General features: G+C 46.6%; 6 protein-coding genes across 6 annotated transcripts; 2 read left to right on the top strand and 4 right to left on the bottom strand.

Moving 5' to 3' along the window:
- Positions 1-4503: 4503 nt before the first annotated feature.
- N7520_001629 (uncharacterized protein) lies at positions 4504-6186 on the bottom strand (the record flags this gene model as incomplete). The annotated part of the gene is made up of 4 exons (XM_057135564.1): positions 4504-5322; positions 5385-5472; positions 5529-5737; positions 5956-6186. 4 exons carry the CDS (start codon positions 6184-6186, stop codon positions 4504-4506), a joined length of 1347 nt encoding a protein of 448 aa, XP_057001500.1.
- A 3829-nt stretch (positions 6187-10015) lies between these two features.
- N7520_001628 (Zn(II)2Cys6 transcription factor domain-containing protein) lies at positions 10016-10469 on the bottom strand (the record flags this gene model as incomplete). Its single annotated transcript, XM_057135563.1, has 2 exons — positions 10016-10276; positions 10329-10469. The coding sequence occupies 2 exons, from the start codon at positions 10467-10469 to the stop codon at positions 10016-10018; spliced, it is 402 nt and encodes a 133-aa protein (XP_057001499.1).
- A 2055-nt stretch (positions 10470-12524) lies between these two features.
- N7520_001627 (uncharacterized protein) lies at positions 12525-13654 on the bottom strand (the record flags this gene model as incomplete). The annotated part of the gene is made up of 2 exons (XM_057135562.1): positions 12525-13427; positions 13628-13654. The coding sequence occupies 2 exons, from the start codon at positions 13652-13654 to the stop codon at positions 12525-12527; spliced, it is 930 nt and encodes a 309-aa protein (XP_057001498.1).
- A 2695-nt stretch (positions 13655-16349) lies between these two features.
- N7520_001626 (cyclin-dependent kinase) lies at positions 16350-17537 on the top strand (the record flags this gene model as incomplete). Its single annotated transcript, XM_057135561.1, has 4 exons — positions 16350-16386; positions 16466-16974; positions 17032-17195; positions 17252-17537. The coding sequence occupies 4 exons, from the start codon at positions 16350-16352 to the stop codon at positions 17535-17537; spliced, it is 996 nt and encodes a 331-aa protein (XP_057001497.1).
- Positions 17538-18383: 846 nt separating this feature from the next.
- On the bottom strand, positions 18384-20441 carry N7520_001625 (glycoside hydrolase family 32 protein; the record flags this gene model as incomplete). The annotated part of the gene is made up of 1 exon (XM_057135560.1): positions 18384-20441. One exon carries the CDS (start codon positions 20439-20441, stop codon positions 18384-18386), a length of 2058 nt encoding a protein of 685 aa, XP_057001496.1.
- Positions 20442-22213: 1772 nt separating this feature from the next.
- Positions 22214-24026, top strand: N7520_001624 (sugar porter family MFS transporter; the record flags this gene model as incomplete). The annotated part of the gene is made up of 4 exons (XM_057135559.1): positions 22214-22311; positions 22405-22730; positions 22793-23576; positions 23648-24026. 4 exons carry the CDS (start codon positions 22214-22216, stop codon positions 24024-24026), a joined length of 1587 nt encoding a protein of 528 aa, XP_057001495.1.
- Between the last annotated feature and the right edge of the window lie 1664 nt (positions 24027-25690).

Raw genomic sequence — 25690 nt, 5'->3', positions numbered from 1 at the left:
ACAAGCCGTAAAGTCTATAAATATCGCCTCTTCCCCAGCACTCTGTCAATTCAGATCACTGCCTGACCTTATCGCACTCGGTGAATTCCCTCGAACCAAAAAGCCATTAGATGCGGTCCTGCAGCCGACCCATGTTTAGTTCCGCCAGCTTGGAATTTCTTCGAGCCCGTACCGGTACTGACACGGACAGTACACACCCCGATCATCAAGTCAGCTAGCTCCCATCAGGCAATTGAGTGGTCACTGCTTTTCCATCTCGTGCCAGCTAGCCAGGATGAAGGCATAAAAACCTTCTACGTATGGAAGCACCTATGAGTCTTGCCCAGCTGAGCTGATCCAATGTCACTCCCCATTAGCTTCTTTGATCATGAATGCAAGCGAGTCTTCCTGCGGCAGGTATGTCCCTAGTTAGCTTGAACCTGTCTCATACTAAGCTAATATTACAAATGCTGCGATCGACCCCGTCTACATGCATTGAACCGCCCCTGGTAAGCGCTACGAACATTCTACACCGGCCAGCCAGCTCCAAAACGCTAGCCAAATTCACTTATTAGCCATCAGAACATGTGAGCCAGAAGCCTCTAGTCCAATCCACTTGCTAATACGATCTTCCACAGAACATGCCTCAGAACAAGACATCAAGCGTCCAATGATGATAAATACCTCAGGTTCGAGTAACACTGCCACATTGCCACTTTAAAATCCACGCACACGTCGCCGGTGTCTCAGATGAATTGGGATTCGGGCAGCGTTCCCAAAAGAAGGCTACAGGCACACTCCGGTACGGCTACAGCTGCGGCTAGCTCGTGTGAGGGCATTCGTTGGAAATCAGGTACGTCTGCTCAGTGCCATTACTCCATGCAGTCCTCATCGATCGACGGCCATGATCTTAGCCGAAGGGTGACTAATCCGAAGCGATATTCGTAATGTTGCAAGAAAGAGGGTGCGTTGGGTTGAAAGATGGAGATCGGGCAGATCCACGCCAAGGCGAGGTCCGGTCTGTCGAGCATCGTTAGAGCGAGCCAAAGATTGGACAAGATCGAAGATGAAGAATCGTGAGTGGACTTTCCTTTATCCCGATGCATACTGACGTATCTTGAAGGGTCGTTTCCCAAATGGTACAGGCCGCGTATCAACTCTGCGGACATCGCGCAAACTCTCGCACGCGTCTTGCACACCCTCACCGCCTTTGCCGCGATGCGCTGGATCTCTCGTCCAGGCCACTATCCTGGCGTCATTAGAGGTTGGAGTTTTGCCTCGCACTGCTGAGTGAGCGCGTCACACTCAATACCCGGCATTCTTCATTCAATTTTTGCCCAATAATCAGCATTCTGGCGTGCTCTGGAGACAAGTTCCCATGAATGACCTGCCGACAATCACGACTTCGACGTCCTTGAATACACCACTCGATCTTTCCATCAATTGGCCGTCGCAAGCAAGAGTTTGGCATTGACACCATATAAATATTGCCTTACGACAAGCGTCTCACTACCGGCGAGTTTCCCTCATCCTTTCTGCGAAACGAACTCTATCCGCCGAGCGACCAATACCTACCGATCTCAGCCGGGCAGCCCTCTGCAAGAACTTTTGCTTCTTCACGATATGCTTTTCATCTATCGCACGTCACCCGCCCGGTAATTGCAGTGGTATCGACATCTATGTCATCGGATGCTCGTTCCTGTACTTCGGCAAAATCCGCGATCGAAACGAGATGAAGTCCGAGACGTCACGGAAATCCCAGTGCAGAGCAATAACCCTCACATTCAATGAGAACTTCGAAGATCATACCCAGTTCAATGGGCCATATAGACTCGTCCGCCGAGCTACCCATACTCGAGTGCACCCGTTGCCACTTCAATGCATACAAGCGCATTGAGTAGCCTTGAGTGTGGGTAACAAGAAGGCCATCATCTAATGAGAGGCCATGGAGTTCAATGACCGTGCTCGGCATATGCAACTCTAAGCCGACCATCGGGATACCAAGCCAACATCAAAAGGTGTGGCCACCGGCGGGCTGAATACGGCCGCTCGAAGTGTCATGCATGGGGCTTCGAGGTTCAAAGAAGAGGAGACGCATTACTGTTTGGTCATATCAGTCATTCTTCGAGTTCTCGGGGCATAATGGGCCGCCGGTGCTTTTTCCCCTGTTGTCTCATACAAAGATTGGCTCGAGCAATCTCGAGCAGATTCTCGCCCTGGCTGAGCGGTCCGAAAAAAATGTAACCAATTCCTAAAGGTTTTGGCTTCGTGAACGATTCGTCTCACATTGGTACATCTTGATTTACTATACATTGCAGAGGACTTTGGAACGCGTTGCCGCCGCAATCCCATCACGTGACAGAACAGAAGACAAGTCGAATTCAAGCTGCAAAAATTAGCACCTAATTTTTTTGCAGAATAGAAAAACACAGTCAATTTTGATTGAGTGATATATCGCCTGGAAAAACGTGGTGGGTGGGCTTGGAGAGCTACGAGTGAGACGCGATTGTGGACCAGGAGTCGGGATGTTCTAGAGGAGCCAGACAGTCAGGGCAGACCCGAACAGCGTGCGAATTTCTTGGCAGTCTCTAATCACAAGGCTTCCGGAATTTACCTTCATTGCCCCGGCCGCCGACCCCGACAGTCTCCAAGTCATTGGCCCTCCTCTATAGGCTCTCTGTGCCCTCCCAGCCTTGCCTCCCCGAGACGCTTTCATCATCTCCGCCCGAGGCACGGACGGCCATTCCCGCAGAACGACGCCATTGTACTCCTGGATAATGGTGAAATGTTGGGAAATATCCGATTGAGGTATTCACTTTGTCAAGTCTGTATCTGCTCGCAAAGGGACCCCCCATGCTCCCCGATATTCCCGATAGCCCAGCGGATGGTGTTCTGCAAAAGACCAAACCTGGACAAATGGCGTCTATCTCATCAGCTAAGTAATAGGAAGACAAATCATGGCTCTGCAAAGGCCATTCCACCTGGCAAGGCAAGAGCAGAGAATGACGTCACTAACGGCATCGTGTGCAAACATCTTGATTCTCATTAGTCACTTGAGCGGCTGCCTTGCGCCTTCAAGTGAATGAGAAGTGGAGTTAGACGCCAGCCAGGCAGATATCGCTATTCGTCCCGCGGGGTTGTCTCTTCCGCCAACTTTATACTACATCTGCGATGTGACATTTTCCTACGAATCACCTCAGAGGCTGCAGACGAAATTATGGCTCACATCCTTTGACAATGTTTCTTTAAACCTCCAAGCTCTGGGGAATACAGGCTTGACCACTAATAATGCAGCTATTGGTCCTCTTCGATAACCAATGGCACCGCCATTTATTGGGACTTTCTCGGTGGTAGGTCTAGTGACATGGTGCCTACGGCAGTGGTCGTCTTGTGGATCGACAACGTGCGCTTACCATTGACTTCGAAAGTAGCCGTGTCTACAGCCTAATTCCTTGAAGCCTTTACTTTCTGTAGACACACCCTGTCATTCCTAGACCCATACTTTACGTGCTTGAGTAACAGCGAATTAGCGATGCGAGCGAGTGGCTACAAAGAACGGATGTAGTAATTTATCCAGGGCAAAGCGATCCTACCCTGGAAATGGAAAGCCATCTACTGAGTCAATATTTGATAAAAAGCGGAGTGACCGAGAATCAGAATCCAAAGGCTTGTCAAACTAGGGATTTGTTCTGCTAGTGTACGTTCACCTCCTGTAGTGCGTCCGATTTTATCAAGCAATTCACCATCACCGCCCCGAGGTTCTACCTGTCTGCATTTAAGACTGAACCGTCTCAGTTCCTGAATATTCGACCATCAAATCGTTTCTTTAGTCGAGAGCACTGTCTATTAGCCATTCTCCTAGCTAGATAACTCCCTAGTATTGATCAAACAATCTTTGGCAACAGCCGAACGAGCGGAAATGCCTTATTTACTCAACTGTTCGTTCACTGTAGACCTTTGTCTAATCGCGCCATAGTATGTGCAAGGACCCAAACAAGGTGTCAAAGATCAGTCATTTCCATCAAGTGAGGGGGTGAAGTGGCATTTTCGCCGCCAGACAGAACGCTTTCACCGCTTGGTGATCAACATAGGCAGTTGTCGTCACGTCAACACAATCACCATCGACATTCACCATACATTATCATATTCATATGTACACGCAACAATAGCCAAAAACCAGACTCGCACAACGCTGCTCGTCACTAGTCTCATCACCCACATCCCAAGAATGGCTGTTTGCTATGTAAGTGGGCTTCCAAATTTCCTTTCAATTGTAGACTATCAACGGTAGCAAACATTGAATTAGGTTCCCAATAGTACATTGGAAATCTGTTCTTGACAAATAGAAACTGAATGAGAATGTGATGCAAAGCACAAGCAAAACGTTAGTCAACAAGTAAGGCAATGAAGAAAGGAAACACAAGTTCTCAGCAAGTTCGATAGCTCAATACTTTCGTCACCCATAATATGTCCCTGGAGATGGTTGAAACCTCAGCGTGGCTCGAATGGGTGGCTCGTTTTTCCTTAATTGTCTGAGCCTCCTGAGGAATGCCCCCCTAAAAAACCATTCCCATTTGACTTTGGTTGACCTTTCGCAACAGAGTTCTGCCTTTTACGACTGGATTGTTTAGTCGTAGGAATAGCTTGCCTTTGAACTTCTTTCCTCAGTTCGTGTTTGGCATCAACACATTGCCAGCTCATGAGTGGAACGACAGAAGTCAAGATAAAGGTATCACCTTCCAAGGAAGATAATCCGGGGAAAATCACAAGAAGGTGCTCATGCGATTGTTCAGCGCCGATTTGATCCTGACAACCCACGGGAAACTGAAATGGGGAATCCTCATCGTGGGCCCAATCGACAGGATCAAATTCTGTCTCATATCTTTTCGTAGCATGCTGGATAGGACGCCAGATCTCGATTGCCCTATCAACAACATTCTTTATTTTCTCTTTAAGCTCGCCATACTGGGCAGTTGAAAGGAGCTCATAGAGAAAGTGGGACACGTTTTGAACAACAGACCTGGCCCTAGACTGAAGTTCAGCTTCCTGTCCCTCGCGATCAATAGAAAGCATGACAGAACGATAAAAACTTTCTTTCTCGCAGTCGTTTTTCACGAGCCTATTCAAGCTGATCCTGAAATGACCAGTCTCGGAGGGAAAGTAACTCGGCTGAAAAATCTGCTTATCGATCTCCCTGGATAGAATACCTAAAGTCACAGCCAGAGGCATTCCCTTAGCGGCATCGGAATTCGAAGCACATAGGGGAATAGACTGTCCTTGGAAAGCTCTGTCTCGGATAGCATCCTCGGCGCTTAGTCTGAACTTCTTCCAGCTTCCATCATTCTGCCAGAGAAGTTAGTCTAAATTTCAATGAAAACATGGAAAAATATGTGGAGCAAACATACTCCGAGATTCTTGTCGCTTAGATTCTGCTGTAAGATGCTCCAAATTTCATTCGTAGCATAGTCCCATAGGCTCGAAAAACCATCAATACTAACAACTGGAATCAATAGTCTGCAATGTAACATCCAGGGGAAATTACCACCTACATTGACTGTTCATCAATTTCGCGAGGTTTAAGAATGAAGGCATCGAATTTTTCAAGTCGACTGCAAGTTTTTTGCATCTTTTGATCAAGTGAGCTCTTCTCTTGTTGGAGGTTATCGCCTTTCGTCTTTTCGACGGCAAGGAGGCTCTCAAGTTTTGCATTAGTAGCCCTCATATTGTCGATTGATCCATCTCTTTCTTTAAGCTTTGTCTGGAGGGTGTCAACGTCACGATTGTGTTGTTCAACTGTTGACTTCATCTTTCTTTCTTCCTCGGATCCTTCTGATAATTGCGTTTGTATCTGGATCTGAAGGTTTTGCATCCTTCGAGAGATCTCAGTTATAGACTTCTCTCTTTCTGTAGCCTCTTTTAGAAGAGAAGTATTTGTCTCTCCGCATTATCCCTTTGCGTTGTCAGGGTTTGATTCACTGCAGATAGTTGGCTGAGCGCAACCAATCTTTTCTTTGCCTCAGCTTCGATAATTTGTTGCAGTTCGGCCAGCTTCTCATCTCGAACCCGGATTTGCTCCTGTTGCTCTTTGACCTGACTATAGGTTGCAGACGCGTTTTGGAAATCAGGATCGGAAGTAAGATGGGTGAAGTGATCAATGATTTTGTTGATCAAGAAATCATCATGCTCCGCCTTTGTGGGGACGAGCATTTTTGTTTGGGTTGTCGTTGAAGACATAATCAAGGAACAAATAATGCCACAAAATGGTGAATAAATGGGAAATCAAAAATTATTTCAATGACGAAAATAGCTTTTATTTATTAATTCTCCCAGTCTGAGAACCACGTATGTCGATACTTGCAATGTCAATTTCCATGTTGGAAGACAACGGTCTATTCACCAATTGAAATAAGCCTCAAGGTTCTGGGGGCCTTGACCTCCTCAAGGCGCGCTGAGTTGTCTTGCATATGCACGACACAGGGTTCCGAGCAACGTGTTCTGCTGCGAAAGGGAACCCACTCCCGCGCAGACATACAATACCGGGGTTCATCGACGACATGAGTCATGAAATATGCCTTGTGCCCAGTCAGAATCACCTTTTCAGGGATACTTTGCAACAACAGCGCCTCGTCGAGGCGACTCTGTGTTCAGCAAACAAGGCAACGAATCCCCGAGCCATTCGCAACTAGTATCAGACATGACGCGGATGGGATCCCAGCTGGTCTAGTTTAGAAGAAACTGCAAAACCTGCTAACATGCAGAATTTGCGAGATTCGAAGGTGCTCATTCGCATCGTGCCTATCGATACTTGGGCAAGGTGGTCACGGAAGATGTGTTGAGTTCTACCAGTAGCCGTCGCGAAGAGAATAAACCTTGGTAATATTAAGTAGTGGGGAACTGGCCTAAACCCGAACGATCTAAATAAATTGATTCACTCGCTGAAATCAACCTTAAACAACCTCTCGTAGGGTTTCATCTCTCCTCAGTCTATTCCAACCAGGACAGGGGGGAATGTGATTGAGTTTACTTGTGTAACCTGGAGTCGCCTGGAAGACACTGGTAGAGATCTGTTCGCAACTTATGCTTGTATGTTTACAATACGAAGATACGTCGTTCTTGACCTGCTTGGAATAGGTATTGATTTGTCATAATCTATGAATCCCGAACTGACGAGCCGCTGGAAATTTTTGTGCTGGTATAATGTGAACATGACAACTTTTTACTAGTCAAAAAGGCTCACATACCTGTTATACCCTGAGGCCAAGATTTCCGGATTCATTCAATATTTTTGACCATGTCTGACCGGCATTCCAGAATGGCGAGTGAAATGATCTTAGACACGGCGCTACAGACTTATAACAGATTATCTAACTCCACTAGACCAAGGATCGCCCAAGGCCTTTTGTGGTTTTCTGGTCTTACTGAAAGCTGGTTGCTTAGCGATGCAAACTTATTCTCCAATACATACAATTTATAGCCTGATTCCTTAAACTTTGTGCTATAAAGGGGCGGCCTATCCTCAGTTTGTTGGACTTAAGAGTTGATCTCATGAAGACGTGATTCATGCTCTTTTTGGAAGAGTAATAATCTGCTGCCCAAATTTTCCAGCCATCTCCGCGACGACAAATTGAGCCTTTCAACATCATTGACCGCTTTAGCTCGGGTTTGGAATTAGTACATTCTTCCGGAATTTTCTCAACCTGACTTTGTCATTCTTGAGTAAGGTCCCATTTCTATGATCGCGATACGAAGGTTCTTCTATCATTCTAGGAATAAGTTAAATTGCTGTGTGTTTGGGTCGCTTATGGCTTTCTTTAAGAATGGGGCAAAAAAAAGATGGCTATTGAGGAGTTCGGCTACGCATATAAGCAAAGTTTCGAGCTTGGACTATTTATGTCTAAACTAGGACTGTCTTTTATGGGCTCCATTGGTGATCCGCACTGAAATTGCGCTACCCTATGTGGCTAGACTTATGAGACACTAGACATCATGTGCAAGAGTTTGTGAATACAGTGAATAGCGTTCATACGTAACCCGCCACTGAATTTTCATTTTACAACTGCAGCGCCAGCAGTTATGCCAAGAAAGCATCGGAATAGCCATTTTGGAGGCGACTGCATTAATCCAATGAATTTGAGCTCTAGTCTGGCGACTAGCAGGGGGCAATTGTGCGAACCATGGTTCACCAAACAAACCATTCCTTTTTGAAACACACTCCTGCCAGCCCCCGCCACCACCTAATGCCGGCGCTTTTCGATAAAGAAAGAATAAAAAAAGACTGCGAGCGAAAATCGTGTGGGAGCTGACAACTGTCGATTTTATTTCGCAGGCTGTGATCTGCGGTGAGCCATTGTTGATTGATTAAATCTGCCCGTAATATACGTAACGCGGTCTATCTGGCTAAAGGTGAAGGGTTAGATCGACCTTAATTTGCTTAACTTGTTAAATCAAAATGCTGAAACCTGGGGTCCAGGTCTCTTGAAAATGCTAAGGCCGGCACGGGTAGGGCGGCTACTTTAAAGACTCTGATTGGTTATACATGTGCAACGGCTGCATTGGCTGAGCACAGACATGATGCAGTGCAAGCTATCGAACTAAGCATACGAGAAAGTCGTGGTATCATCTGATTGGCTCTTAGAATATCCCACGAGCATTGATCGAGTACCAGCTAATAGAGCCTCAATCCCCGCATAAGGAAACACTGCCCAAGCGTATCATCAGAAAAAAGTAATTGCGAAAGAATGGAAGCCATGGGTGCTATATCTTCAATAATTGAAATATATGATGAGCTGCCGCTCGAAATCAGCTTCACTTCTTTTTTCGCTTCTTTTCTTTCTTAAACTTTGTCTTGCATAACTCTATACCTATTACGGTTAGATTACCCCCTGATGCGGTGCTTGGCGGTAATCCATTTTCTTGCCACCATCGGCATTCCCCTCGCCTGTAAAGAGGCGTCCCGGCTCACCCTAGTTAGCTCTTTGAAGGCGTCGTTCAGGTCAAATGCGATTTACGTCACCACCTTGTGTTTGTACACATGCTTGCTCGATCGCATTGGACAGCACCTGCAATGCTTGCTCGGTGGTTCTGCCCGGGCGTCAACCGACCTGTCTGTTCGGTAGCAGGCTGTGCTTCTCTGCAAGGTAGGATAACCGTCAGGTCATTACGGACTCGAGGAGCTTCCTGAGCGTGTTCAAAAGTGAGGTAGGATGATAAGGACCGGGCATCGCGTAGTCTGGCTTGCCCGGTTTCCATAAAATAACAATTTTCGTGCGCCGCCATATTTTGGGTGGTGTCTTATGTCAAAGCACATAGTAAAATCGATAATAACCCTGTATTGTATTATGTTTATATGGAAATTGGATCTAATCAACAATTATCTAAATTTACATAGAAGATCTTCGGGTTTATTACAAAGTGATGGCCTGGATATATATATACATATTCAACAAACATTGGAGGACAATACGCTATACTCTTTATAAGCGCGATGAATGCCTTTTGTCGCACAAAGAGAAAGCTAGGGGATTTAAAATACAACCTATCAATAATGTCACAGTTTTAGTACGGTTAAATCTCTTTAAACTGCTGCTCTAGAAGAGTAGCAATATTGAGTCAAAGGAACAACTTTGAACCGACACCTGATCGTGGGCCGCTAGGAAGGGGCATGAAGCCGTCGTCTGCTTACTGCGAGCCTACCTTTCATATTATGGCGTATGACAAAATACCCAACGTGATTTCTTAATTTCAACTTACTTTCCATATTGAGAAGAAGCTTAAGCTATGTCTAGTAAATCTAAACGAGTGTAATGTCCCAACAATCAAATTTTTCATAAACAACATACGAACTTTTCTTCTAGAGAATATCTATACGCTTTGTAGTGGACCTAATTCCGTACAAATGGGTCACTTATAATGAATAGGAGCGGAAATCCAAAGAGCGTATGTTTTGACGTATCGATTATGCTATTATTTCAATCAAAGGAATGGGTGAAGCAGCTTGTGTATTGGCTCATCTTCGAACAGGTTATCTACTTGAACTTTACAGAACGGGATTCATCTGATATCCTTCAGTGAGGTAGCGAATTGCCTCTTGATCTGTCTGCTGAATCTGCATCTCCCACATCAACCAAGATATCTCATCAGAGTTCCCCGAGCGAAGCGTAGTAACTATGCGGCAGAGAGCGGCATGAAAACCCAAAAGCTCAGCAATATAAGCCTTGGATCTACGATCGCCTAGTGGGTTGTAGATACAGTCGCACTTTTCGGTAATGCATCTTGTGCAGGGTATCGTACCGGAGCACTGCATAAGGTGTATCAGTATCCTTGCAAAATATCGTCAGAAGCCTGCTGACCTTCGACTTTTTTTTCTGACATTCAGTGCAAGCGAGCGAAACATTGCTTCGTTGTTTGATTGACGAGGCTGACTTAGGAGGTTGAATAATGGATCCTTTACTCGCAAGCAGGAGCTTGCGCAGAGATCTGTTCTTCGGCATTGAGATGGTAGGTCAAAAATGCGGCTTTGCGAGGTTCTGAGGAAAAAGGTTTTCAACAACGGAGGGAAAGCTGAGCAAGATAATTGAGGATTTCAGAATCTCAGTGGCAATTTCCAGACTTTATTCTTGCATTTCCACCCATGTCCGCAGTTCTTTGTTTGCTACGCAGTAAATAATCCTGTTGTGATATAAGGCTGGTGCAGATCAGGAACCAAGCCGAACCACCGGAATTAATCCCGAAGTATGTATACGAAGAACCAAGTTGATTTCCAATCAACTTGATCTTCTCGTTGTATATATTGCCTTATTCTTCCCTCTCAAATAAAAAACAAGACAATTCACACCTCTGAACTACAACAAATCCAAAGCAAACAAAGAAACCAGCAAGATGACCCACTTTCGGCTTCTAAGCCGTCTTCTGATTGGAAGAGAGCGCTGCAGCCTCCCTCAAAATTGGCTGTATTTCTTGAAATTACGCTGGTCTGTTCAAATACAATCATGTTTATGTGCGCTTTGAGAGACATCCATGAAGAAAGAGTTGCACAGGGGATGCAATTTAAATTCATTACCACCACCGAGGAAGCAGTAAAAAGTATGATAGAACAAGGTTGGCAAATCTTGACAGGCGGTCAATCTAGCGCGCGAACCTGTCGAAGTTCCCACACCGGATTGTCCCGATCAGGCCTTCACGCTCAAACAATTCAGAGCCAGTCTATGCTTGCGGACCAGTGCGATGAAAGTCCGTGGAGAGGCGATAAGTCGGACGAGTCAAGCCGTCGAATCCACTCCACCAGAAAATCCGGATTGAGCTGGACGGTTCGAGCTGGATGGTTAAGCGATCTGTCGCTCAGTCTAAGAGTGTAGAGGTAAATCCGGCTTCGAATATTACTGTAATGAACGCCCCCAGTGAGCTCACACTGGGCAGCAGCCGTCGCCAGTTTATTGGGACAATGGATTCATACCTTCTCGTGCTGTCCGGTGTTAGTTCCCATTGGGGAGACCAAAGTGATTCTTGGGGTTGAGGGTTTCACCAAGCATGATGCTGTATGTCTCTGCACGTTTCATTCTAGGCGGAACGCTAGTCTTCACATAAACCATGGCTCCAGCGTCCCGCAAAAGATGAATTATAGGGCTGTTAAATTCAACGGGTTTATCAACCCAGGAAGTCAAACCCTGAGCAGAGTCTATACCTTTGATATGCAGATTGTCTTTGACGGAAATTGGCAATCCATGCAGAGGCCCTTTCGGCTTTCCGGTTGACCGCAGATGTTCATCCAATGCCACCGTTCAAACGCCCTCGCTTTGACGAGACAATTTCTTGCCATATTTGAGTCATCTTTTCCTCGTTTGTTGGTTGCTGGTTGCTTGGAGAAATAAGTAAGGGCGTGTTGTCCGACAATGTATATTTCTAGGAAACATCAAGTATTTATACCCCAGCAACGTTATCTTGATGAAGAAAGTTTTGATGATAGTAGAAGTGACTGTATTGCTATCAAAAATTCATCGTTATGCCATTGTTTGCAACATAGTCAAGATCTTTGAACGACTAAGACAAGAATTTCCTATGTCCAACGAAAAGTAAAAGGCTCTTTCTCAAAGGAGAGGCATCTTTCATTCCTGTTGTCTGCATGGAAAACCCTCTTGTTGCGTTAAAAGTCGATAAAAGCCAGAAGAACCAAAAACGAGGGAAAGATACACAAGAATATAAGGAATGTACTCCATTGTTGGAAATGAGATAGGGAATCTTAGGTCTTTGTAAAAAAAAACAAGTGATGTTCGCTCGGCGAAAAAGAAGCCGCAATCCGCCAAGAGTCTTATCTGACAGGTTAGCCAAATCTCCTAAGGCAGATTAAACTAGAATTAGATATCTACAGGCAAGACAGAGGCAAGGAAATGAGCCATCGATTAGGTGAGGAGAGGGTATTGACCTTGGCCGCACAGAGTTTGAACAGATCTGCAGGCCACGCCACTTCAGGGGGTTTGAGGTAGTGTCATGAGGAAAATGAAAATGCTAAAGACACGACGGTTATCGCTTAGGAAGGTGTGGTTGATGCTTTACTCGCATCCGCAGACAGTCTTGGTGACATAGATGGTGGTGGCCTCGGGGGAAACACCGGTGGGAGCAGCGGTGGGGGCAGGGGCGGTCCCGGTGTAGGTAGAGTACATAGTCTCAGTGTAACTAGAGGTACCACCACCACTGACGATGGTCTCAGTGTAGGCAGTGCTGTAGCTGACGGTCTCGGTAGCGCCAGCATCACCAGCACAGGGAGTGCTCACAGCAGTCTCAGTAGCGGCGGGGCCGATGGGGATAGCACCCGAGCCGGAAGGGATATAGCCAGAGCTTGTAATGATAGCACCATAGCCGGAAGTAACTGAGCCGGAGCCAGCAGGGGTAGAGGGAGCCGAGCCAGAAGAAAAGGATCCAGAAGGAATGGAGCCCGAACCAGCGGGGACAGTGGAGGCAGGTCCAGTGGGAGCAGGGCCGGAGGGAATAGAGCCAGCCCCGGCGGAGACGCTTGGGAGGATGGAGACAGTGGAAGAAGGCAGGTTGGGGACGGAGGCTGAACCAGATGGGGAGGAGCCAAAGCCAGAGCCGGAGCTGGGGATTGTGCAGCCGGTGAACCACTCAATAATAACAATCTCAACGACAACGCTGATGTCGATGCTAGTGCAGCCACCGAGGAAAGCAGCAAGCTCAGCACGAGTATCCCAGGAGAGCAGGGTTATACTCTCGCCGGCGGCAAGGAGGCCGAGGGCACCACGGAGGTTGACGCTGAGAAGAGAAATGACTTCCTCAGTCAGGAAGGAGGTAATGTCAACAAGAAGACCAGTGACAATATCGACGGAGGCCTCGACGGTGACAGCAACAGACAGCCACAGCAGGATAACAGCCTTCAGTTCAACACCGAGCGAGCAGTCAGAGCTGGACAGCCAGACAGCGAGGGAAGTGCGCAGGTTCTACGAAGTGGGTCCCGGAAACTAGAGCTCCCAGGAATTGGTATCCTTTCCCCAAGAAAGAGATATGCAGTCCTAGGAGCCAGCTTAGTCAAAGTCCGTTGCCGGTTATCTAAAAAAGAACGAGCAAGAAGAGAAGCCCCCATGCGTGCTTTTTGAAGGATCTATATATTGCACTGTTTCCACTGGACCCTACATATTACCTCTAATTCTTCCCCAGCAAATTGCATCGCAATTTCGCAATCAACTCGAATCCGATTACCATTTATCTTTGTCATCATGGCCTGGAATCCTACACATCTTGAACGGGTATTGGGCCAAGTATTGGGCGATCCCTTACACCGTGAGAGGTGCATGTGGGTAGCAGACGATTAAAATCACTGCCAAAATACCGTGCCGATTGAGTCCCGAAGAAATGGGATATTGTATTTTCAGCTGCTCTACCATCCTCCCTTCGCAAATTCTGCATTGCAGAGATTCTCCCTGTTGTAAAACATTTCTTTTGTGTGGAGTGCAGACGCCACTCCGATCGACCAAAAATCTGGGCAATCCGACTGTCGCGTTTGTTGGATGCTTGTCTAGATCAGGCTAAAAGTGAGGCGGTCCACTCCGAAACTCGTGATTCGAATCTATTGGTACATCAGTGGCCAACCAGCATGTCCTGTAGCTTGGTGACAGCCGTGTGCCCCAAAATACCTTTTCAAAACTTGAAGTAGAACGCCCGGCAAAGAGGGGAGACTAGCAACTAGTCCCTGTGTACGCTCAGGTTGCAAGAGTCACGAAAAGGATATGTTGTCCATGTCTTTGAACCACGGCACGTCGCTAAGATTTGGCTTAATCTGGCTTATTCCTCAAACAATGATCATGCAATTCACCAAATAAGAAATTTGTTTCCTTGCGCACAATGTGTGATGACTTAACTTCCCTCGTGGTTTCGTACGCAATAGCCGCGTGAAAGCTCTGATTCTTTCATGACCGACCTATCCAACCCGTTACTCTCTCCGCAGTCTTTGAAGCTGAATATCATCTTGATTTGAGCCTCCCTTTTGAAATTTTGAGTCAATGGATGCAACGAACTGAGGTGTATTTAGTGTTTTATCAGTGAGTGATTGTTATTGTTAGTCAGGGCATAGAGACGCCTTCCAGTTCAAAAGCGGTGGCAAGTAGAATAGGAAATATGTTGATCGATGAACACTAGGGAATGGGCCTTGACTTCATGTTGAAGCTTTCGCTTAGCGTTTGGAAACGAAAGTAGAGTTATCCTGGAGACTTGGCATGATGCTACTGAAAACGTGGCTGCAGCCAGAATGTTCCTGGGATCTTGCGATCTACTCCTGGGCACTTAACAATAGGGGTCGGCACGAATAAATATTCACAACATTTCGAGATATTCCTGTTGAGTATCACGGTGGTCAAAGCTTGTGGTGGAATCATCGCGAGACATAAATAGATGAGGAGTTCCACCTCCGACTAGCACAACTGAACAGAACTTAATCCAGTCACTTTGATTTCAACACGTTTATTCGCGCGAATAAAAAATTCATAGCGAATATGAATATGCTGTATATTCGCATTCATCTATTCCTTTCGGAGCCCTAGCTCGAGGTGCTGTGGGGCTTCCGGATTGTTTATCAAGATGAAACAGAATATGCGCATCCTTATCAGATCTGTCATACTTTTGAGTCATCTGTCTACCATGTGAAAGACGCGAAAGATTTCATACACTACTGTTCCCCTTTAAAAAAGAGCTCGATCCTAGGGAATCAAGCGGACGCTCGTGTTGAAAGCACCATGAGGAGACAAGTACATTCACAACAAGTGACCATGCCAATAATACGTTGGTGGCATTTTGGCTTTGACGAAGCACTGAAGATTTGGGTGCGTATCGTCGCCGCCGCATATTCATCACTTACTACACGAAAGGCCGTGCAAACCCGTCACTTTCACCGTCCCTACCGCCAACCCCAGAGTCATTGCTCCTCCATTTCAGACTTTCCGGGCCGGACCGTCCAAACCTTGCCTTTTTCCGATACACCTCTATCACATTAGCCAGAAGAACGGACAGTCATTTCCGCAAAAAAAGCCCATGAAAATTTGCATCTGCTCGCAAAGATATTTATCAATGATATTTTCATTCTCTCGCTGAAGCTTCCCATAACGGTGGTCCAGAGTCTGAGTAAAGGGCTCATTCCTTTACATACAGTAGGTCACTGTTGGTGACTGGTTTCCAGTTCATGGTAGTCTCCTTGAACACTTGTCCACATTCACCGGGTTTCTGCAACCTTGACCCTGCTGAGCCTTTTGTTTGACTCCGTTGTTGTATCGATCAGATTCATCTGGTCGCAAAGTCGACGGTCCTCTCTCCGCCAATCTTTATTTTATCCATTTTTATTTTATTTTTATTTTATTTTTATTTTATTTTTATTTTATTTTTATTTTATTTTTATTTTATTTTTATTTTATTTTTATTTTATTTTTATTTTATTTTTATTTTATTTTTATTTTATTTTTCAAAAATATTCTTCAATCCTTTGCTCTGGAAGGCCTTATATTACTGTATTCTGATTTCTCAATAACAGATTCTCAGAGAAAGAAATTCTTGGTGGCAGCAATACACTTGAAAGTTTGTCCCGCGAAGGCGGTAGGGAGGTAAGTATTTCCTCTTCTTCGCGGGGCGGTCTTGCGTTCGGCTGGAAACATGGATTCAAAGAGACCCCCTTTTGGTGTCGGGACCTTACTTGACCTACTGGGCGGCCTTGGGAGACCAATGCTTGCAACTTGATTACATGTGACGTTTCTTTAGTTTCCGGTCTCTCATCCCCTCCTTGCTTCTCCCTCGTTCCTCCACCAGCGCCACCCCAATATTTTCGGCTCTCGTTTTCTTGATACGATCGAGTGCAGGTGAGTGTCAATTGTGGAGAATCCATGGAGAACTACCAGAAAATCGAGAAAGTTGGCGAAGGTACGGGCTTTCGACGCGGTTTTTGAAATTATTCATACGCTCCTGTCGGAACTCAGCTCACGCGTCTTTTTGTCTCTAGGCACGTACGGTGTCGTCTACAAAGCCCGCGAGTTGAACCATCCATGCCGTGTCGTCGCAATGAAAAAGATCAGACTGGATGCTGAAGATGAGGGCGTTCCTAGCACCACTATCCGCGAGATCTCGCTGCTCAAGGAAATGCAGGACCCCAACATTGTCCAACTGCTCAATATAGTCCAAGCGGATGACTACAGTCTCTACCTCGTCATGGAGTTCCTTGATCTTGATCTGAAGAAATATATGGAATCTCTACCAGTCAGCGACGGTGGCCGTGGTAGGCCTCTTCCCGATGAGTCTACGTCGATGGCAACCTTGGGACTGGGCGATGCCATGATTAAGAAGTTTATGGCCCAGCTGGTTGAAGGTCTCCGCTATTGCCATGGTCTCCGCATTTTGCACCGTGACCTGAAGCCCCAGAACTTGCTCATTGACCGTGATGGTAACCTCAAACTCGCCGATTTTGGTCTAGCAAGAGCCTTCGGTGTCCCGCTACGCACTTACACCCATGAGGTAAGCACTGGTGCCGTTGGAAATTCCTAATTCGCAAACCAACTTGTTCTATATCAGGTCGTTACACTGTGGTACCGCTGCCCCGAAATTCTGCTTGGGGGCCGCCAGTATTCTACTGGTGTCGACATGTGGTCTGTCGGCACTATCTTCGCTGAGATGTACACCCGCAAGCCATTATTCCCCGGTGACTCGGAGATCGACGAGATCTTCAAAATATTCCGGTTTGTCTTTTTCACTCGGTGGTTGATCAGTCACTAATCATTTTTTTCCGTTCTAGTGTCCTCGGCACCCCCGACGAAGAGCTCTGGCCCGGTGTGACTTCATTCCCAGATTACAAGGCCACTTTTCCTAAGTGGAAGCGCCCCGATACGTCGATTGTCTCCGGCATGGAGCCAGCTGGTCTCAAGCTGCTGGAAGCCCTACTCGAGTACGACCCCGCCCGCCGGATTTCGGCGAAGCAGGCATGCATCCACCCCTATTTCCGTAACGGCAGCTCACACTACTCGGGCCGTCTCCAGCCCAGCGGTCCATCAATGAAACTGCCTCGTAAATTTTCCGGTTAAGCTCATAAACTCAAGTCGTGACAACACATATTGTCAATGCTCTGGACCCATGTTTTTTTTTTATTCTGCAGGTGGGGTTGAGCGAATTAAGAGAAAACCTACTTGGCAGAAGTGCTTTTAAGACGGAATCAAGTAGGATCAACTGTCGGCACGTAGTCGTTACAGTACAGTCTAGTACGGGCATGGCCAATTGAGTACTTGAGAGTGTGAATTGTCACAAACTACTGAAGATGCTCCCAGTAAGCTCGCATTGGGCAGCAGTCCTAGCCAGGCTATTGGGACAATATATTCATACCTTCTCGTGGTGTCCGATGCTAATTCTCGTCACATTGAATCCGCCGTGGTTGTGCGGTCTGGCCCGGGAAGCGATCGCACAACCACACCAACATCAGGTGACAACGAGATATTCTCTGAACACGTAATTACGGTCGAAAAGCATGTACCAATGGTATGGGTCACGTATGTGTACTTGTCTGGTCTTCTCTAGTCTCCACCACAGCAGTTTAACATGTGGTACGCTGACTAATAAAGTTGATTACATGATCCATTGTTCCGACAGATAACTAAGTGAGGAGTCCCTGGGCCTGCGCACGGACAGTCAGTACACCTGACTCTGGGGCTTGGTACATTAAAGGTGTACAACTGCATACTGTGAGATACAATCGGGGGCTCGACATGATGGACTTATTAGGCGAGGGTTGCCAATAGCACTCTGTTTCTCGAACAGACCCTATTGTCTTAGTGGACACGAAAGATTGATTTTTAATATTTGTTCATGGTTCAGAGTGGATTTCAATCAACCTGGCTCCACGTATAACGTTAGATATCGTGGGATACATTTTTTATTTAGCACCAGCTGGAACCCATAGGCGTGAGTTTGATCTCTTCAAAAGTCACAACGCCTCCATGGCCCGCAACAATAATGTCCGTGGACTCTTGATACCGTGGCCAGATAGTAGCCGTGAAGACAGTCCCATCGTCCGCAAATATTTCCAGGCTGGAACGATCAATGAAAATGTCAAGGCTCAGCTGCTTGTCATCTGAGACGTCAATCATGGCATCCCAAGTTCCTGCCTGACCATAGCCTGCGTCAGTCGTGTCGAGAACTAATGTCTTGTTGGCGATATCGTATGTGACCAGCGCGGATTCCGCTTTGGATGAGAACATCTTTATGCTAAAGGCAGAGGCCTTGGTCGAAGCCAAATCGACTGTCATTTGAAGTCGGGCGGTCTTCATGCTTCCCAACGTGACCGCGCTACTGATCCTCTTGTGGTTCATTGTGATAGTCGAGCCGCTCGCCAGGGTCTCCACTTCCTGGATAGCCCTGCTACCAAGACCACCATCCGCGCGAATAAAAAGTTCCCGAGTGATAGACTGCTGGCCAGCCCAGCCGTTAACGCGGCTGGGCCATTTGGAGGTAACCCAGTTACCCATCCATGTGATAGCGAGATTGCGACCAGCGTCATCTTTGTACCACTGCATGGCATAGCTATCCGGGCCGGAGTCGACAAGGCCGAGCTTTTCGCTGACAAACTTAGTACCATTATAGGTGCCAACTTCGTACCAGCCTAGATTATCACCTCCGTAGAACAAAACCCATTTGTCACCAATGGGGAAGAAGTTAGGACATTCCCACATCGTTCCAGTGGTACCGTCTCCCTCGGTAAGAACCCCCATATAGTTCCATGAAAGAAAGTCCGTGGTATTGTAAAGCTGAACCTTTCCAGTTACATTGTCACCGGATCCGACAACTAATTTCCAACTGTCGTCCATAGCATCCCAGAAGACTTTGGGATCACGGAATCCACTGGGGCTATCCGCAGGCGCGCTCGAAATGACTGGATTGTGAGGGTCAAGGGGAAACTGGATGCCATCTAAACTAGCAGCCGTCGAAACGACCTCGGGCACCGCGTCAGGGTGGAAAGCTATGTCGGTGGCGTCCGTGAAAATGAGACGAAGGGCACCCTTGTTATCCTTATCGAGCACGGCACTACCCGTATAGCGGCCGCTTGTATCCGCTGGGTTGTTTGGATAGGGCGGGTAGAGAGCAACTGGTAGGGGAGTCCAGTGCACAGCATCTGCACTATCAGCGTGAGACCAGTGCATCGGCCCCCACAGAGGCTCAGCAGGGTTGAACTGGCTAAACAGATGGTGGCGTCCATTCCATTGAATGAGGCCGGCAGGATCATTGATCCACCCTTGATAGGGCGTGTAGTGAAATTGTTGTCGCAGTGGATCAGCCGCGTAAATCTCGCAAGTCGGCATGCTCCCAACCGCTGGCTGGTTGGCCAGGCCAAGCACATTGAAATGTAGACCATCATCTCCAAGAGCAGAGCAGCCTGTTCGAACATCGTCAAGGTTGATGTGACCCCAAGAAGTAGCAGTACTATTGTCATAGACAAGGATGTGAACCGTCTCACCGGCCCAGGCGTTGGTGTCCCAGATGATACGGATAAGAGCTTCATCATTTGTGGCAGTTTGGTTGAGCAGCATCCTGCCATCACTGTCTCGCACTAGGCCAACATAGAGATTGACAGGATCGTAGCCTCCACCGACCAGAAAGCTCATATACGAGCTTGCTTTGAAGGAGCTTGACTTAATTTGTCCAATAGCCGCATCATCAGATTGTTCAATTCCCCACAGAAAATAATGGCCGACTTGATTGAAAGGCCCGCCCCAGTATGAGACTAAATTGGTAACTGAAGCGTTGCCGAATGCATCTCCGCTGACTACTGTCCAGCCATTGAGGTTTCCTGTTTCAAAATTTGGGTTGATGGGACCAGGATATTGGTGGCTTTCACAGTTGAGATGTTGGTCAATCGGCGTTCCAAAGGCAACATTATACACTGTTGCTAGTGAAAACACTGTGCGGAGAAGGTGTCTTTGAGATGAGAAGGTCCACATCCTTAATTTGAACGAATATTAAGAGACGCATACAAAAAAGGGTAACAAAGAAGCGACCAGGCACCGTGAAACTTCAGTCTCAGTGCTCCTTTTTAAACAGACACAGTATTTCCAAAATGTGATGGGCTTCGTTGAGCTTTTATGTTACTCGGCAATAGAATTCCATGGAATAAAACTATAACCCCCGAGGACTAGCAGAAAATAGAGAAGGCTTTACTTCTTGGTGGATTTTTAATCCGGGGTGACAAGATGTCTCCCTCTCCATACGGCACACTACTGTAATGCGGGGTGGAGACGGCAATGTCAACTCGGGTTTCCCCAAAGAACCCTCCAAGTATTCTCCGATTTTCCTCCGACAATATTGCGCTAAGAAACTTTCACATGGCCACCCAAACTTTGCCGACGCCAGTAAGTTGTGCATGAAAGGAATATGAATTCTCCTGGCTCTCAAAACCGGTGGTCTCTAGATGATACGAGAAACTTAGCCGATGTCAACAAACGAGGTCAAAGCGTCACATGTTCCAAAGATTCATCGAGTTTACTCCGAAGATACTGCGCTACAAGCATTTCAGGCCATGGGTGTTTGTTACGCTCGGAGTTCGGATCACCTCTGCATCCGACGCATGAAAAGAAAACGGTAGATAGATGATTCGGCATATCACTACGGTTTTAATGACTTTCTAGATCTAAACTTGAGCAATTGCGCTACTTAGATATCCGACTCATCAATGACCAATGCGCTTAATATTTACTTGTTGAGCTATTTTATTACAATAGTAAAAGCTTTGAAATCTCAGGTAGCGTACTGTTATCTTCATAAAGCAATATTTGATACAGCTTTGATATATTTACTAGGCAAAAATGCTTGAAGCGCTATGGCCAAAGCTTAGTCCACGTTACATTCGGGGCTTTTGAAATATCCCTCAGTGGCGGAAGCGAAAGACTTCACGGGCCACTGCATACCACATGTAATTACGGTATTTAGGAGTTGAGACACATTGCGCATGATTCATGTAACTATGGTGGGGAAGAAGCCGAGCCTAAGCTCACCGAAGAACCCGTACGGGAAAAGCCTCGTTTGTATCCTTAGGGCGAGGCTTTTCAATAGCTCTAGATCTGCATTTGGTGTTACCAAACTTAGATTAAGATACCGCTCTGATCCCGATTTAAAACTCGGCGTCGGGGAAAGTTGTAGCAAGTTAGTCCAGATGTTCATTTATGCCGATCTCAGCCCTTTACGCCCAAGTGGCACATTTCCCCTATTTTACCCCATGGGGAATCTATGGCTTTGACCTCATTTCCCGATGTGGGCTGAGGTTCTTCTATCATCCAGAGACCAATTGTCTTGAGTACCCGAGTATTTCCAACTCCTCTCATGCACAGACTGGCGTCGGGGAAGTTGATTGGCCATGTGATGCAGCGGTAACGGTTGGACAGATCATTTGCAAAGTCACAAAAAACGACGGCTGAAAGAACAAAAGTGGAAAAAGGTGTTGTCTGTTAGGAAGTTTTTAGCGAAGGTCTACTCAGCACGCTATGTCCAGCCCGTGGACACATCCCCTCTCTAATCGGCGCCACTCTTGCGAAAAAGGTGGTATAAGAGCCTGTGAAATCTCACATTATTAATGCTATAAATTCATCCTCGATTTCCCCCGGCCATTCAATCTCTTCATATTCTCTGCACTCCCTTGGACCAGTCACTGTGTATTTCTCACTTGGTGAGGATTCATTCTTATTTGCACCCTCTTTGAGTATATATCAACATACAGACAATGGGTCTGATGCTTAAGAGCCCTGAGGGCACACCGGGAAAGTCCTGGCCTGCTATCCTCATCGGCTGCTTTGTCGCATTTGGTGGAGTTCTTTACGGGTCAGTCGCTAACCTTCCGGCTACACAAATACAATAAATCTCAAATGATTACATCTATGAGCAGGTTATTCTAACTCGAGTCATCATTTATAGATATGATACTGGAACCATTAGCGGTATCCAGGCTATGCCGTATTGGGAAAACCTGTTCTCTACCGGCTATCGAGACAGCTCTGGTCATTTGGACCTCACATCCTCTCAGACGTCCACCATCGTATCTATCCTTTCAGCTGGTACTTTCTTCGGCGCTCTTGGCGCTGCGCCGGTCGCCGACCGCATTGGTCGACGGCTCAGTCTAATTAGTTCTTGCGTTGTCTTCATCTTTGGGGTTATCTTGCAAGTCGCCGCGACGTCCATTCCCTTATTTGTTGCTGGTCGATTTTTCGCTGGATTTGGCGTTGGATTGATATCTGCCAACAGTAAGCACCCCCATTTTTGAAGGAGTAAAATGTTTCGCGAATGTCGCGCTGATACTGTGCAGTTCCATTGTACCAATCTGAGACTGCGCCCCAGTGGATTCGTGGTGCGATCGTTGGTTCTTACCAATTGTCAATCACTATTGGTCTCTTGCTGGCTTCGATCGTTAATAACGCAACGAAGGATTTCAATAACACCGGTTGCTATCGAATTCCCATTGCGATTCAATTTGCATGGGCTCTCATCTTGATAACCGGTATGTTCATACTTCCCGAAACACCTCGATTCATGGTCAAGAAGGGGGATTATACCGGTGCGGCCAATTCACTTTCTCGACTCCGCCGCCTGTCACAGGATGATCCCGCTATCCTTGATGAGCTAGCTGAAATCCGCGCCAACCACGAGTATGAGTTGAGCCTCGGTAGGGCGACATATCTTGACTGTTTTAAGGGGAACATGCTCAAGCGTCTCCTCACCGGATGCCTCCTACAGGGATTACAGCAGCTGACTGGCATCAACTTCATATTCTACTACGGTACCCAATTTTTCAAGAACTCTGGCTTCCAGAACTCCTTTGTCATAAGCCTGATCACAAACTGTGTCAATACTGGTTCAACATTCCCCGGTCTGTACGCCATTGAGAAATGGGGTCGTCGGCCAGTACTCCTGTGGGGTGCTGTGGGCATGTGCGTGTCACAGTTCCTTGTCGCCATTCTGGGTACCACAACCACTGGCCAGGATGCACAGGGCAACATCATAGTGCACAATCTTGAGGCGCAAAAAGCTGCCATTGCCTTCATCTGCTTCTATATCTTCTTCTTTGCTGCATCTTGGGGTCCCGTTGCCTGGTGAGTTCATGACCTTCCTCTTTTATCTTCGCTGAAAAAATATTCCTAACGCTTATGTCTCAACCGCATAGGGTTGTCACCGGCGAGATATTCCCCCTCAAAGTCCGTGCCAAATCGCTGTCTATGACCACGGCCTCCAATTGGCTTCTCAATTGGGCTCTTTCTTACTCCACCCCATATCTGGTCAACTACGGTCCCGGAAACGCCAACCTTCAGTCCAAGATCTTCTTCATCTGGGGCGGCTGCTGCTTTATTTGTATTGTTTTTGTTTACTTCATGATCTACGAAACAAAGGGCCTCACTCTCGAGCAGGTTGACGAGCTATATGCGGAAGTCAGTGTTGCCAAGAACAGCGTTGGATGGGCACCTACCATCACCTTCAGAGAGATGCAGCAGGGAAAAGGAACAGAGGTGGAGACAGTTGAGCATGTTGCCAATTCATCTGCCTGAGTACAAAGTGTAAGTGTCACGGCCATTGGCTATGTGAGATTGCAATGTCGCTTCTATAACGAAGGATAATAGTGAGTATGAATAGTGTGAAATTTCTGCCGAAATACAGCCAGGTATTCGAGTTCTCGAATTTTTTGAATTTGCGAATCTCAAAGAATAGAATCAAATTCAAAATTTGCCTCCAGAGTCTGAATCTAAGGGCGAGTCAATTCACGTCGCCAGAGGCCCCAAGGCAGAACCATGAACACAAGCACAGATGCCCGCTTTGCTCGTAACGATATGACCGATTGGATCAAAATCAAAATTTAAATACTTTGTTCCCCCAGCAGGTTTTACAAATTCCACTCGAAGCTCTTAGTTCGTGAGATATTTCACATCCACAAAGTGGTCTGTGTATCCAAACGTTCAGCTCTGCCTGTCCTTGAAACGCGACAACTGGAAAATGCTTTGCGAGGGAACAACTAGCTCTAAAGGGATATTTCGAGGATAATCAAGCAGCTGTTCATCTTTGGGATAAGAGGCAACTTCTGCCCAGGTGCACGGCTGCATTAGCATTGGCCCTTTGTATCTTGCTGGTCACCACGAAGTAATAACTAGTAAGGACGTGCTTAGCTATCGATTTATGTACATATGTGCAATCGTAGAAAGCAATTGTCTCAGCGACCGTACTTTCAACGGTTGAAAGCGATGAGTAGCAATCATCGCTCGATTGCGACAGCGTGCACTTTTATCACCATCATCTGAACTTCAGCATTGGCTGTTGATTTAAAACAGAGGCCGACGATCATGCTGTGTTCCAAGGATGTCTGCATCAACGCGCCTCATTTGTTGATGACGGATTTTCAGGGTCCAAGCCATCGCCCACTCAAAATATTTCCACTGAGTGTACTGTAGCCATGCCACATTGACTGCAGTACTACGGCTCTTACTTTGACCTGTCCTGGACAACACACATCGATCATTGACACCGTGAGCCGGACTTGAGCCGATGCTAGGTTTCGCATTCAGTGAGCCTCTAATACTGAGTGGTCAAGGGGCGCCCAATGGCTACAAGTCTAAACCTGATAATTGTCTATGCTGCGTCTCTAGCATGGACATTGTATCAAAATTTAGATACATGGTCATCACACTATTTATTAATACAGGCATGGCCGATCGAAAACCAGAATCTTTTGAATGTCTCAAGGCACAAACGGTGTCGCTCAGGCGGTGTGTCACCCTTCGCCCACACTTCGTCCGACTCGGGAAAAGACCCCACCCACATCACTGTATTTTTCTCAGGCCAACAGCCGTTGTCAAGTCCTTCGTGACAGAAAATAGAGTCGTGGCATACGGCTGGTCATTATGTACCAAAAAGAAAGCTAGATCATGTCATTAACTCGGAAGTATCTACACCAAGAAACCAGTTGGCTTAAGCTTCTTGTTGTGATATGAGGCTGGTGCAGATCAGGAACCAAGCCGAACCATCGGAATCAATCCCGAAGTATGTTCACGAAGAGTCAAGTTGATTGGAAATCAAGTTGATCTTCTCGTTGTATATATAGCCTTATTTTTCCCTCTCAAATAAACAATAAGACAATCAATCTTCCTTTGAACTACAACACTTCTTGTTATATATATATTGTAGCCGCACATCTTTCTTCTAATAAATAAACAACACGTTC

This window comes from Penicillium odoratum (genome assembly GCF_028828045.1).
Source record: "Penicillium odoratum strain IBT 22623 chromosome Unknown utg000001l_segment0_segment0, whole genome shotgun sequence".
Taxonomy (NCBI): domain Eukaryota; kingdom Fungi; phylum Ascomycota; class Eurotiomycetes; order Eurotiales; family Aspergillaceae; genus Penicillium; species Penicillium odoratum.
This window is presented reverse-complemented; position numbering and strand designations above follow the sequence as displayed.